Consider the following 14,415-nt stretch of genomic DNA (forward strand, 5'->3'; position numbering starts at 1 on the left):
CAGTTTTCATTTTTACCATACTAAATCTGATTCATATCCATGTTTCTGTCGATATGAATATAACTCTTTTCATAAGAGGTTTCTATGGGAAGTCTTGTATATTTGTTTATCAGATAGTTAGCAAATACCCGTTAAGCACCCTCTCTGGGCCAGGTCCTCTGTGAAGCGCTGAGAATTCATCCATTAACAATAACATATTCTTACAAGTCTCTGTTTCAAGCAACTTTCAGCAGACAAGTACTAAATGATTACACACTGATGAACTGGTTACACTTGAGGTAAAGTACAGGAGAGCCCCGTCTGATAACCACGGGTCAGGGATGGCTTCCCAGCAAAGACAAAGCTGAGCCAGGTGAGGTCTGAGGAGGCAGGTATATAGACATTGGTCCGGCCTATGAAGGATTTGGGGAAGGCACAAAGGGTCAAGAAATGCTGGCGCCCTGTAAAGGGGACCTTTCCCATTGAACATGTATAACTGGTCATTGCCAGTAAATATTAACACCATTTATCTTTGTGTATTTGTCTTAAGTACAGGGAACACTAACCTTTTTGGGGTCGTGGATCCCTTTGGAAAGCTTGGCTTCTGTCTTTCTGAAACATGCTTACCTCATATGCGTTCACCTCCTCTGAGCTGTGGACCTCCACTAGGTTGCTCTGTAACTAACATGAAGTTGTTGCCAGTATTTGCTGTTTGCTTCTGATAACTAACTGCTTTTTATCCTGTTCAGTTTTTTTTTTTTAATTGCTCCTTATATGTTAAAGGTTGTTTTAGATCAAGAATAGGTTTTCAGTTTTACTGTGCCCTTGTGGCATCTGTCAGGATGATCATATCATCTCACCTTGATAGTCCTGTGATACTAGTTACATTAGTAGGTTTCCTGATGTGGAGCAGAGCTCACATTTTTGGAATCAACTCTGATAGCCCTGTGTTTTGTTTTTGCAGAGCTGCTGGATATAATTCAGGATTATACAGAGTTGATAGTGTTTTGTAGCTTTTTTATAAGGGAAACATAACATTACATTATTTTTCAAGTTTCGATACTGAAGTTGTGCTGTCCTTGGGAAGCACGGATAAAAATGCATAACAGAAAAAAAAAAAAAATGCATAACAGAACGGGATTTACCCAAAGTTTACATCAGAAGTTTCTCATCAAACTCAACAATATCAGGTATCTCCGAAATATATCTTTAAACTTCACTGTTTTGTGTGCCTATACAGGTTGAGGAACAAGTCAGCACCACGGAACGAGTGTTTCAGGACAGACAGTATCAGATTGACGCTGCTATTGTCAGGATAATGAAGATGAGAAAGACTCTTGGTCATAATCTTCTAGTTTCTGAATTGTATAATCAGCTGAAATTTCCAGTCAAGGTAAATGTACATTAACTTAACTGGGAGTATCACACTGAACCTTGAAAGAGCATGATCATTTTTTAACACTTTGGAATCATTTGTCCTGCATCACAAGTAATCATTTACTGCACAAATGTACCTTTGTGTGTACACCAAGTGTCAGAAACTGGCAGGTGATGGTGATAGCAGGGTCTTTATCCCACATGCTCTTTGTCCCCATTGTAGGAATGAGAGAGTTCCCGAAGACTCCCAGCTGCAGGGGATGTTGTATTTGTTGCCTTTTTAGCAGGGGTAGGGGAGGCATGTGGTGGAACTCCAGACGGTGTTTCTCAGTAGTGTAGCTCTTCAGATTATGTTGTGGGATTCTGAGGAAATCCTGCTAACAGCTGTTTGTTCAGCAGCAGCAAGCCCCAGAGCATTTTGTGTTTTGATAATTTCTCCCTGTTTCTGTCCACGAGAAAGTCGACCCTGAAACTATGACTCCGTGCATGTTTCTAGGACTGGGAGCTACTGCCCTGGACTGACCAGTTAGGGAAGCATTAGGAAAAGCTCTTTAAAACATGTGCATTCCCCCCTGGAAAGTCTGGGACTCTCGTGAGACCTGGTTTTTTAGTGCCTGAGCCTGCCCATGTTCCTCTGGTGTGGAAGTTCTCTGATTCTGTGTTGTCTGATTTGGTAGAGGACCAGCTGCCCTTCCACCCTCACTGAGGAAGTCAGGTTGAGGTAGATCAGTGAGCAGACACTGATAAGGCCAGAGCTCTCTTACCTGAGCAAGCCAGGGCTGCTGTGTTCTCTGTAGTGCCTGCGCGGTCCTGAAACCCTACCTCTAGCCAGAGCGAGTGTTCATTTTCCCTGTGCAGATGAGAGACCCAGTAGTTAAAGGACTTGGTGGATGAGGTGTACAGTGGCCGTAGCAGCGATTCTGCCTTGGTCTATTTTGTGAATGTATGATCTATTAATGAATAGAAGGTTAGGCCTTTTGATAGAAAGGCGCTTCCTACCTCAGCAGAGCCAGAGCCACCCTTCGTGCACAGCCTATCACCATGTTGTCCATTCAGCACTGGAGCCCTCGGGATCTGGGGTCACCTACTTCCATAGAGCAGAAATAGTAAATATATATTAACACAATAATAGTACTTAGGGAGAAATGTCCTTACTAAGGATGAAGATGCCCTGAGACATAATTAAATTGTGTATGATGTATGTCCATAATTATAACCACACACTTAGTGCATCTATTATGTCCTCCTGTGTTTGTAAACCAAATGCCACTATAATGGAGGGTTTTATTTTTCTTTTTTAGCCTGGAGATTTGAAAAAGAGAATTGAATCCCTCATAGACAGAGACTATATGGAGAGAGACAAGGACAATCCAAATCAGTACCACTACGTGGCCTGACGTGTCGGCCAGCTGTTTTCTCTCAGCGAGACACTAGAATGTATCTTCAGAGCAGTGAAGCACTTCTGTGCTGTTTCCAGGACTTCTGACATTGAGCCAGCATGGAGGCTTTGGGATTAGAAGAAGAGCTGATTCTCGGATCGCCCTTTCACAAAGTCTGAGGGTTTGCAAACAGCATACGCATCTTTCCCACCAGCCCTTCCTCTTACTCTTTTTGGTGTTTCAATTGTTTCTGTTGCCCCATTGCAGAATGACTGAGATTGGACAAGAAGACATTGTATAAAGGGGTTTTTCCTTTGTGAGGTGTTGCTCTTGTGGCAGAAAGCTGAAGGTTTGGTTTGGGGGGTGTGTGTGTGTGATCATGATCACATGGCTAGAAAGATCCTCCCTGCTGTGTTCTTGGGCTGCAGGGATGACCAGTAGACTCCTGAAGGCAGGCTCTCTCAGCTGATGGAGGCATAGGCTAGAAACAAGAGCCCGTGGCGGGCAAGCATTAGGAAGAAACCGTTGGTGTCAAACACTGGCTAATCGATTATGCAACCTAATCCTGGTATCTGTTTCCTTTATTTTCCATACATTCTAAGCTCTGATGACTGACTTTTTAGAGCGAGGTTTCTTGGTGAGACCTCTCCTGTGTGCCGAGACAACATGGGGTCAGGTGTGCTTGCTGCAGTGAACCCACACACGTCTTTGTTCTATTTCCACTGAGTTATTTGTGAATTTTCTGTTTAGGGGTTTGGGGGACAGTGTGTTTGCGTTTACTCTTCTAAGATTGCGTCTAGCAGCCCCTGTTTTTGCATTGGGGTAACTGCTGTTTGATTTAATTGCAGTATTTGTACGATTGCTCTAATAAAGTTTGGTTTGTTTTTACAGTCATGCGCAGGGACAGCCGTTGCTATCTGTGCTGTGACCACTGTAAAAAGTTTTATAGGAGACTGAAAGTCTTGATATTGTGAAGCAGAGGTTATTTTGTCAAAAGATTAAAAGGATTTTGGTGGCACCTGGTTTCATGTTGTGTGTGTATAGGTGAGGTTGAGCAGGGGGACGATGATGTTAGTATGGTAACTGTAACAAAGATACTTTTCTGGTAACATTTAAAGTACTTTATATTTTACATGATAGCATGTTTCATTTTTATTAAAAGCTACCAAAGGAATTTTGATCATGGTATAAGTGTTTAAAGCAATATTTTCTGGGATATACCAAGTTTATATAATTTAATTTTGTGCTAAATTATTAAAAACTTCTCCCTTTTTGAAACATGCGTGTTTAAAATAGGACATCTTTGGGGTTTCCATGTGAAAATCCTCACCCTTGAAGTATCACTATTTCTATATTTGTAAATTTTCAGTTGTCAATTCTATAATATGTGGTCTATAAAAGACCAAATAGATTTCTACTTCTTAAATTTTACATTCATTATTTCTAGAGATTGTTAATCTTGTAATTTAATGTAGACTTACTCTGAATAAAATTAGTTTAATTGGCCTTAAAATTACATTAATAAAACTTGTGGTATACAAACGACACATTCCTCATAACTCTTTAGCAACTTATAGGCCATGACCAGGACAACGGACAGAGAAATGCAGATGCAGGGCAGACGGGAGTGAAGCTCTCCTGTCCTCCTGCATCACAGTCGCCTGCTGGGCTGAGCCAGCAGGCTGATGTCTGCCTTTGTGTCCATCAGGTATTGTTACAGAGAAAGGCCTATGTGGCCGAACAAATGGTGTAGGGGAGTGGGGGGCGGGGGGAGAAGCCACGAAGTCGTAGAGGAGTTGAGATTGCTTGTGGTAAGTGATCATGAGCCCAGAAAATCTAAGAGAAGCTGATAAAAAGCTGTGACCAAAAAAAGAAATAAGTTTTTAACAACACAAAATTAGCAGAAAAGTCTAAATATAATGGAAGGTCATGTTTTTTGTTTTTTGTTTTTTTTAATTTTATTTATTCATGAGAGACACAGGCAGAGGGAGAAGCAGGCTCCCTGCAGGGATCCCAATGCAGGACTCAATTCCAGGACCCTGGGATCACAACCTGATCCAAAGGCAGACGCTCAACCACTGAGCCAGTCATGTTTTCAATAGCTACAAAACAATGACAAAATTTCTAGTAGCAAACAGGGAAGGTTCCACATGAAAATTGTGCTTAAATGACACAGGAGCACAGACAAAGCCTCCTGAGGCAGGGAGCAGATGCCCACATGTGCCTTACCTGAGAACACAGACAAGGTGATTTTAAAGTCACAGGAGAAAAGCGGGTAGGCAGAAATAGCCACCATTTGTTTTAACACCTGTCCTGGTGTGCCTGTCAATGAAATGACACGCTCCTGACAGAGGGCAGCCCTCAGGAACCAGATGGTCTATAAGATAACCCGGCGTGAGCACCATGTTGCCAGGGAAGACCTGAATTACCACCTCAAAGAGAAGCAAAGTTGGATGACTCTTGGCACCAAGATGAGTTCCAGTGATTTAAATGGAAGAAGAAAACCTGAGATACGATTATTTTTATTCTCATTGGAAAAAAATCTAACCATGAGTTGAGATACATTCCTTTCTTAAGTGACAAGTGGCATTCTGAAAGTTGGCACAGCACGCTGCAAAGCTCTGGAGAAGACCAGGACAACTGAGTGCATGGAGCTGCCAGTGGGCAAGGGTGGGCCAGCAGCCCGTGGTGTGGGGAGGGTGGGCATGCTCTGGGTGGGCCTTAGAATGAGCCGGGCCAAAGATGAGGGTACGGGGAACGCCCACCCACTGTGATTTCCAGGAAGGAGAAAAGCCACTCTGGAAGCGGGCTGCACTCCAGGGGTCATCCTGAGACCCGTCCGTTTAGCCGCTTGTAGGTGTCTGGACGTCATCCTGTGGAGAGGCCGCCCGGCTGGGCAGGAGTGGGGATTGGGGGCTGGGGGCCTAAACAAGCCACTGGGAAGCACTGGGAAGCTCAGGCTCCTTCCAGCAGTGGGGAGACTGGCCTGCAGGTGGCTGTGGGTGGATGAGAGCCCCCTCCCCCATCTCAGGCCCCGGGTGAGGGGCCCAGGGTGATGAACTGGCCTGTTGTGCTGGGCTGCAGGAGGGCAGGGCCTGGGGGCAGTCGGGGGGCAATGGAGGCTGCAGTATGGATGTAGCCATGGGCAGGGACGACCTGGTGGGCCCAGAGTCACCACGTGGGGTGACGGGTTCTCAGCAACCTCACAAGCCTGGATCAACTTCGGTGATGCTCGTGTGTGCATGTGCACCTCTGACCCAGAGTCCATTGCCGCCCACTTATGTGGAAATACCTCTGCTGTCCTAACGTGACGGAAGGGTTCCTGCCATCCCCCGGCCCGTGGCAGAGTGTGTGTGTGTGTGTGTGTGTGCACGCCTGTGTGTGTCAAATGAGGGATGAGTTTGAGCGAACGTGTGAGATGGCAGGAAGGAAGGGCGTCCTGGAGGGCCAGGAACAGGGCACAGGGGCCGCATGCCCACCGTGCTGATTTCTGTCAAAACAAATTAATGACAGATGAGGAAGACCGGAAGGGTGCCCGTGCCCCTGCGCCCGCCGTCCTCAACTTCCTGTACACGGAGCAGTGCTGTAATGGTGCAAACCTCCCTTTCCTTGACCCCTGTACGTGCAGTTTCTCAAGTCTGTACTGCACACAGGACATGAGGCCCGGGCTCCCCCCACTCCCCCGAGCTGCTCCCCTGCTGCTTTCTCCAATTTCTGACCACTCTCAGCAAATCACCTCTGTGTTTCTGCATTTGGATTCTTAATCAAACCTGGCACGCGGTGTCTACAAGCCAAATGTCCGTCACTGGCAGGGGCAGCCTCGCCATCCTCCCCAGAGCCCAGGAGTGGGCTGGCCCGCACCCGCCCCACGTGGCCCCACAGCCCAGACTCGGCTCCTGCCCGGGGCCCGCTCGCACTGCTGACGGGACACGCCCTGGCCGTCTGCCTGAATCCTTATTCTGCACAGCTGCTCCTCCTGACTGCGCAGGGAACTCCAGGTTCAAAGTCATTTCCTCAGGGTACCTGGGTGGCTCAGCGGTTGATCGATCCTCTGCCTTCGGCTCAGGGCATGACCCCGGGTCCCGGAATCGAGTTCCGCATCATGCTCCCTGCAGGGAGCCTGCTTCTCTCTCTGCCTGTGTCTCTGCCTCTCTCTCTGTGTGTCTCTCATGAATAAAGTTAAAAAAAAAAAAAAAAAGACAACAAAGTAGTTTCCTCAGAACTCTGAAGATGCTGTAAGTTTCCACTGCCATTTTGTAACCTGTTTTTTGGAGTGTTTTCCACAAAATGTTGAGGTCTTGTGTTCCTGACTTTTCCCGTCTAGTGGAGCTCTCTAGTGCTGCCTGACCACCAGGACACGGCTCCATTGGAGAGGGGCCCCCCACCACACCCTTCCCATTGCAACTTCCCTGGGAGAAAGTCTAGCAAATGCCTGCCACATGCCAGTGGCAGCGACGGCCTCTGCAGCACTCTCCCCGCTGGTTTTCTGAGCACTCGGCCCCACAGCACACCCGCTTCTCTGGCCGCGGGGTCTTCTCTGCCCTCAGAGGTCCGGCCACAGAGCGGTCAGGTTCTCAGGTTGGCACAGAGCCAGCGGCCCAGAGCTCGGGCTTTGTGGGCCTCATGCGGTCACTGTGCCAAGGCCTCCTTTACCCCAACTTTGAGACGTCACTTGCAGCAAATGGCTCATTACCAGGCCACATACACAGACGCAGAGTCAGGGTCTCTTGGTTGGCTCTGGCCTAAGTCATAGGCCTTAGAATGAGCTGGGCCAAAGATGAGGGTACGGGGAACACCACTGCGATTTCCAGGAAGGAGAAAAGCCACTCTGGAAGCAGGCTGCACTCCTGCATGATGCACTTTCTGCATCACCGTGCACCCTCCTCCCTGGTGCACCCCTGAAACCGAATAGTGGCTGCCACCTGCTCCAGTGGTCCTATCACTGGGCTCCACTCGCCCATCTCCTCCAGTGCTTTGTAGGGTGCATCTTGCCCAGCAGGGGCAGCGTCAGGTGCAGGACACATTCCCTGAACATAGGACTGGCGAGGTGCCAGGATGAGACATGAGGAAGGATTTGAGGTGGAGAAGAAACACAAGTGTGGGTGTGATGAACCAAGGAAGGAATCAGAGGAAATGGTCTTTGGCCTGGGAGCTGTCAGTCAGGGGCTGCTAGAGGCAGGCAGAGGCAGGGCTCTGGATGAGGACACGATGAGGTGTACAGACTGGGAGGAAAGGGCTCAGTAGAGAGATCATGCCCAAGGGTGTGTGCGTGTGTGCATTGGTGCATGTGTGAGCGTGTTTGCCTATGTGTACTTGTGCATGTGTGTACATACATACATGTCATGAGTTCTGTGCACGTTTGTGTATGCATGTTTTGTGTGCATACATGTGTGTATATAAATCTATTTGTGCATAAATGTGTTTGCGTGTTCATTTGTGTTTATGTATTTGTGCACATCTGTGTGTGTATACACGTGTGTATGTTTGTGCATATTTGTGTATGGATATATTCTTGTGAAAACAAGTTATTATGTAAAAGTTGGTACAGATGTGGATAAATGCAAAGCAACAGACTGTAAACCTGGGGAGATTTTGAAGGGTTATCAGTGACGAAGGAATTGAGATCAACTGCTTAGTAAGCCAAGACATTGCATTTGACAGTGGACACTGTGTTCTGGGTCTCTTCCCAGTGATGGAACATTCTCTAGGCGTGGGAGTCAGTGCCAAGAGATAGTTTCAGGCTGCAGCTCTGAAGTCAGATGGCACAGGGGTCAGAGCCTGGCTCTGACACGGTCCGGGTGCCCCTACAAAAATTACTTGAATTTTCTAAACCTGGTTTTCTTGTCTTCTTGAAGAGGATAATGCTAGCTAGCTCGTGGAGTTCTGAGTTAATGCGTGCAGGGGTCCTCATACCACATTCTGCCCTCCACAAAAGAGTGAGTGGCGTCAGTGCCCATCACAGACAAAATCTGCTCACAGGAGAGCAGGGAAGTATGGGAAGGGAATAAACTGGCCAAATGCCCTACGAAGCAGAGAACTAAGACCAACATCTCCATCACCCACCAGACAGGCGTGTTAAATACAAAAACACACGGGGTAAGATAATGAAAAACGATCTACCAGGAAAACTAGTCAAGAAATCAATAGTGGCCTCATTCATACCAAGCAGCACCCAAGACAAGATGTACTTCCAGAGACGAAGAGCTCACTTCAGAAGAAGAATGGGTGCATCTGCCAGACTTAACTGTGAATGTGCAGGCATCTAAGTAACAGTCTCAGGAGGCTCGGAGCAAAATCTGGCAGAACTGAGAAGAGCAGCGGCAGACAGATCCGTGTTTGTAGTCGGAAGCTTCAATGCTTTGTTCAGTACTTGATAAACAGAAAACCAGGAAAAATATGAGCTATGATCCACCAACCTGACCTTTTTTTTAAAAAAAAAAAAAAAAAAGATTTATTTATGAGAGAGAGAGAGAGAGAGAGGCGCAGAGACACAGGCAGAGGGAGAAGCAGGCTCCATGCAGGGAGCCTGACACGGGACTCGATCCCGGGTCTCCAGGATCACGCCCTGGGCTGAAGGCGGCGCTAAACCGCTGAATCACCCAGGCTGCCCCTGACCTTGTTAATTACGGAATACTGCGCAATAGAACCCCTCGCAGTGTGTGGGGATGTGTGTAGCATGGGACAAAGGAGTCTGTTTAAGAGGATGAAACTGTACAGAACGTCGTCGGACCACCGTGAAATTAAATTAGAAACCTAGGGATGCCTGGGTGCCTCAGTGGTTTGGCGCAGGCCTTCGGCCCAGGGCGTGATCCTGGGGTTCGGGATCGAGTCCCATGTCGGGCTCTCTGCCTGGAGTCTGCTTCTCCCTCTGCCTACGTCTCTGCCTCTCTGTGTCTCTCATGAATAAATAAAATTTTTTAAATAAAATAAATTACAAACCTAACAAAGATCACTCTAAATAACTAAATGTTTGGAAATTCAACAATGCACTTTTTTTGAAGATACTATTTTTAAGCAATCTTTACTCCAAATATGGAACTCAAATTCACAAACCTGAGATCAAGAGTCATGCGCTCCACTGACTGAGCCAGCTGGGCGCCCCTGGCAATATACTTCTAAATAAATAATCCAATGATTCTAATATAAAGAGAGAATGTAAGTAGATGATATACTTTTAAGTAAATAGCCCGTGACTCAAATAAAACAAGGAAAATTAGAAAATATTTTGAGCAAATAGGAAAACACAATATGTGAGTTTATTTAAAAAAAAAAAAAAAAAGGGATCCCTGGGTGGCGCAGCGGTTTAGTGCCTGCCTTTGGCCCAGGGCGCGATCCTGGAGACCCGGGATCGAGTCGCACGTCGGGCTCCCGGTGCATGGAGCCTGCTTCTCCCTCTGCCTATGTCTCTGCCTCTCTCTCTCATAAATAAAATAAATAAATTAATTAATTAATTAAAATAAAATAAAAAAATAAAATAAAATAAAATAAAATAAAATAAAATAAAATAAAATAAAAAAACAGCTAAAGGGACGCCTGGGTGGCTCAGTGGTTGAACATCTGCCTTTGGCTCAGGTTGTGATTCCGGGTCCTGGGATCAAGTCCCACATCAAGCTCCCTGCATGGAGCCTGCTTCTCCCGCTGCCTGTGTCTCTGCCTCTCTCTGTGTCTCTCATGAATGAATAAAATCTTGAAAATAAAAGGTGAAAAATTTAATAACAGTGACATAAGCATCCACCTTCAAAAACTAGAAACAGAAGAGCCACTTAAAACCAAAGTAAATGGAAGAAAATAAAGTAGAAATTAGAAAAGCAGTTAGAGAAGACCCACAGACCCTACGAGCCTGTAGCCAGACTGGTTAAAAGGAGAGGAAACAAAAGTTATCGAAACCAGGACTGAAAGGACACAGTTACAAGTCCTGCGGAGAAGGCTGTGAGTCGGTTTACACCAGTAAATTCTATGGCTTCGCTGGCACAACCGAATTTCACGAGATTCACAAGCTATTCAGACAGACACGAGAAGAAACACAAAATAGATGATTCTGTCACTGTAAATCTTTCCACAAAAATACTCCAGAACGGAGTATTGAATGGAGCCCCATTCACAACAATATCTGAAAATGTGTGAAAGACATGTTACACCTGCACACAAACACGTGCACTGGAAGCGACAAAGCATTGCTGAGAGTCACATAAAGAATAAAACAAAGAGCAGCATTGTGTCATCAAGGTGTCTGTTTTCTCCGAGCTGCTATGTGCATTAAATCCAATGTTCACCAAAATTCCAGCAGGGTTTTCCTTTGTAGAAAATGATCAGCTCGTCTCAGAACGTGCATGCAAACTCAAAACAACTTGTAAAAGAACACCTGTAGAGCGACCCCTCCCTAGTTTAGAGACCTGCTGTGAAGCGAGAGACAGTGACACAGATGAAGGAAATGGAGAAGAGAGCGCCACCACACACCTCTGTGTGCAGTGGAGTCACTTCAGGAAAGATACCAAGGGAATTTATTTATTTATTTATTTATTTTTAAATGTTTATTTATGATAGTCACACACACACACAGAGAGAAAGAGAGAGAGAGAAAGAGAGAGAGAGGCAGAGACACAGGCAGAGGGAGAAGCAGGCTCCATGCACCGGGAGCCCGATGTGGGATTCGATCCCGGGTCTCCAGGATCGCACCCTGGGCCAAAGGCAGGCGCCAAACCACTGCGCCACCCAGGGATCCCACCAAGGGAATTTAAGGCTAACACTAGTCTCTTTATCAAAGAGCTATCCATATGCCACAGATGGGGGCAATGAACACGGATTTTTTTCTCGCACCATCTGCAAAATTTAATTTGATCATAGGCCCAACTGTAGAAGCTAAAACCATAAAACTAGAAGAAAACATAGGAGAAAATCCTTATGATACTGGGAAATGCAGAGATTTCTTAGAACAAAAGAAAAAGCATGAAGCATGAAAGAAATCCTGGTAAACTGGATTTTAATTAAATTTAAAGCTTGCTTTTCGAAAGATATTAAGAAATAGCAAGCCACATCATGGGAAAAATATGACAATACTGCAAAGTAGTATATTCAGAATATATTTAGAAAATACTTAGAATTCAAGAAAGCAATAAACCGTTTTTAAAAATTAGAACAAAGTTTGAACACATAACTAAAGATAGCTGAATGGTGACGAGCCCATGAAAGGACCTCTCCATCTTGCTAGTCCTCAGGAAAATGCAAACTAGTCACAATGAGATGGAATTACACAGCTGTGGGAAAGACTGGTGATATTGATGAGGATGTTACTGTGGATGGACGATAGTACAACTGCTATGGAAAAATGTCCCATGGGGATCCCTGGGTGGCTCAGTGGTTGAGCGTCTGCCTTCAGTTCAGGTCATGATCCCAGGGTCCTGGGGTCGAGTTCCTAATCGGGTTCCCCATAGGGAGCCTGCTTCTCTCGAATAAATAAAATCTTTCGAGAGAAAGAAAGAAAAAAAAACAAAGAAAAAAGGAAGGAAGGAAAGAAAGAAAAAAGAAAAAAGTGTCCAACGGCTCCTTCTTAAACATGCACGCCCTTATGAACCAGCTTTTCCATTCTGAGGTATTGACCCATGAGAAACAAAAGCACTGTTCGCTCAGGAATGTGGTTTTGAATGTTAATCACGGCTTTGCAGGAAACAATGCAAAAGTCCTTCAGTAGGTGCGAGGGTGAACGTGCAGTCCTGCATTGTGACCCACTCCCTCTGACCATTCTCACGAGCGACAAATGTGGAAATATCTTTGTGTTGATTTCAGTTCCCGTTGTGTCTCCTACTATTAGGAAAGGCTCTTTAACCACCTTTCATTTCCCAAAGAAGCACAGGCCTGGGTAACCTCACGCCCAGCCCCACGCCCACAGACTGCGACCTGGTGAGCATGTCCTTGGGAACATGAGCTTAATTGAAGTTACACACTTATTCCTGCTGTAAACGACTTGGGACTGTGTGAGTTACTCTGCTTTCCAAGAATGTTTTAGTTCTTTTTTTTTATGAGTTCCTTTTTCATAACCCATCTAAAAGGAAGACTGCTGTGGCTGGAGTATTTCAAAGAATCTCTGGAAAGGAACTTAGAGATGTGTACAAGACGTGCAGAGAGGACGTTCTCAAGGACGTTACCTTAAACTAGGAGCCAGTCCTGGTGGTCTCCGTGTCCTAAAGGAGAGCACTGGTTTTCATAAGCGCTGCGGGACAGGAGTCTCCCTTCTCCCCTCCCGTGAGCACGTTTCGCTTGAAAGTTGATGGTTCTCTTTCCCGACGTGTTACTCGTTAACTTATCCTACAACTTATACTTTTATGCTTTTGAGACACGATTTACTTGCCTTTTGTACCGTTAAAAAAAACCCCAAATAAATATTCTTGAGGTAAGGGACAGGAGAACTGAGAAAGAGAAGTGAAAAGTCTTGTCCCCACATAGCAGATGCCAGTCGGGAGGTGGCACGGACCCAGCTGTGACCCCGAGTGCACACGGAGCGCCCCGCGTCCTGGCAGGCCCTGCGCTGGCAAACCTCCCCAGGCCGGCGACCGCCAGCCAGTCCTCGGGCAAAGGCGACACGACGGGCAACTGCACTGAAACAGAAATAGAAGCAAACGCCCGGGCCTGTGTGATAAACGGGCAAAGGAAATGGGACGCCCTGGACGGCCGCTGGGTCACGGGGCAGGAACTGTAAGGTGCCCTGAGCACCGACACCGTGTGTACCGCCCATTATTTCCGTGACTGTCCGCCTTCGGAGTCCTGAAGCACATTCCAGTCCCAGCATCACAGGCCGCATTCTCACCTCCCTCTTCTCCTTTGTCACTTCTTTCTTCACGGGGAGAAACCTGCGAATTACTACTATTTGCACAACAGCAATACACGCACAAGGAGTTTAGGGGCTGCTCGCTGCCAGCCAGCCCCGCGGACATGGGGAAAGAGAACCGAGCTCTAGCACCGGCCCTGCCCGCCCCCACTGCAGAGCCAGCAGGAGTCTGCGGCCGGGAAGCCGCACCGTGTACTCGGAGCAAGTGGACGTGACACTTGCGGGGAATCGAGCACCGATCGGGAGAGTGGCGGACAGCGGCCCCCAGGTCTGCGCTGGACACAACCAGAGACACCTCCCAGGGGCCGAGCCGCGACGCGCGGACAAGAGCAGGAGGGAGGAAGACGGGGAAGAGGAAAAGGGGAAGGGGGGAGGAAGGAGGGGCGCCGTGACCCTCGCGGCTGCCACGGCTGGAGGTGGCCGAGGCCGGGGACCGTGTCGGAAGCCCAGACCCGGGGAGCCTCCAGGCACGCCGCGCGCGGAGAGGGCTTCGGGGCCCCGGAGCCACTGCTGCCCCCCGGCCCGCCCCGCCCCGGCCCGCCCCGGTCACCGCAGCCCCCGGGGCCCCGCCCAGCTTATCTCGCGAGCACGCACGTCCGGGTCCGGGCCGCCCCCTCGCAGCCGCAGCCACACTCGCCGCGGGTCGGCCGCCCAGGGCGGCCCCAGGTGGGCCTCGCTGCGTCCCCGGGGCGGCTTCTCCGGCTGCAGGCCTCGGCGCGCCCGTCTCCTCCTCCCGCCAACGCCCGGGAGCCGCCGAGGGACCCTCCCTCGCACCCGCCTCCCGCGCCGACGTCCAGGTCCAATCTCCCCGCCCCCTCCCAGGCTGAGAAGCCCGCCCGGCGTCACGTGGCCCCGCGG

The 14,415-nt window shown here is 47.9% G+C and overlaps 1 protein-coding gene and 1 long non-coding RNA gene across 2 annotated transcripts in view; one reads left to right on the top strand and one right to left on the bottom strand.

The window, feature by feature from the left end:
• Window positions 1-4,278, top strand: part of CUL4A (cullin 4A) — a 43,367-nt gene extending 39,089 nt beyond the window's left edge. Inside the window, exons 19-20 of the mRNA XM_038570111.1 lie at window positions 1,220-1,372; window positions 2,658-4,278. Of these exons, the coding sequence (XP_038426039.1) occupies window positions 1,220-1,372; window positions 2,658-2,753 (249 nt within the window). The 3' untranslated portion in view covers window positions 2,754-4,278. The remainder of the gene's footprint in view (window positions 1-1,219; window positions 1,373-2,657) is intronic.
• Window positions 4,279-11,698: 7,420 nt separating this feature from the next.
• Window positions 11,699-14,362, bottom strand: LOC119865244. Its single transcript, XR_005376626.1, has 2 exons — window positions 14,152-14,362; window positions 11,699-13,579 (listed from the first exon to the last, which is right to left on the bottom strand). It is a non-coding gene; the product is annotated as an uncharacterized LOC119865244 (long non-coding RNA).
• Window positions 14,363-14,415: the final 53 nt, after the last annotated feature.

This window comes from Canis lupus, chromosome 22, assembly GCF_011100685.1.
Source record: "Canis lupus familiaris isolate Mischka breed German Shepherd chromosome 22, alternate assembly UU_Cfam_GSD_1.0, whole genome shotgun sequence".
In the NCBI taxonomy this organism is placed as follows: Eukaryota; Metazoa; Chordata; class Mammalia; order Carnivora; family Canidae; genus Canis; species Canis lupus.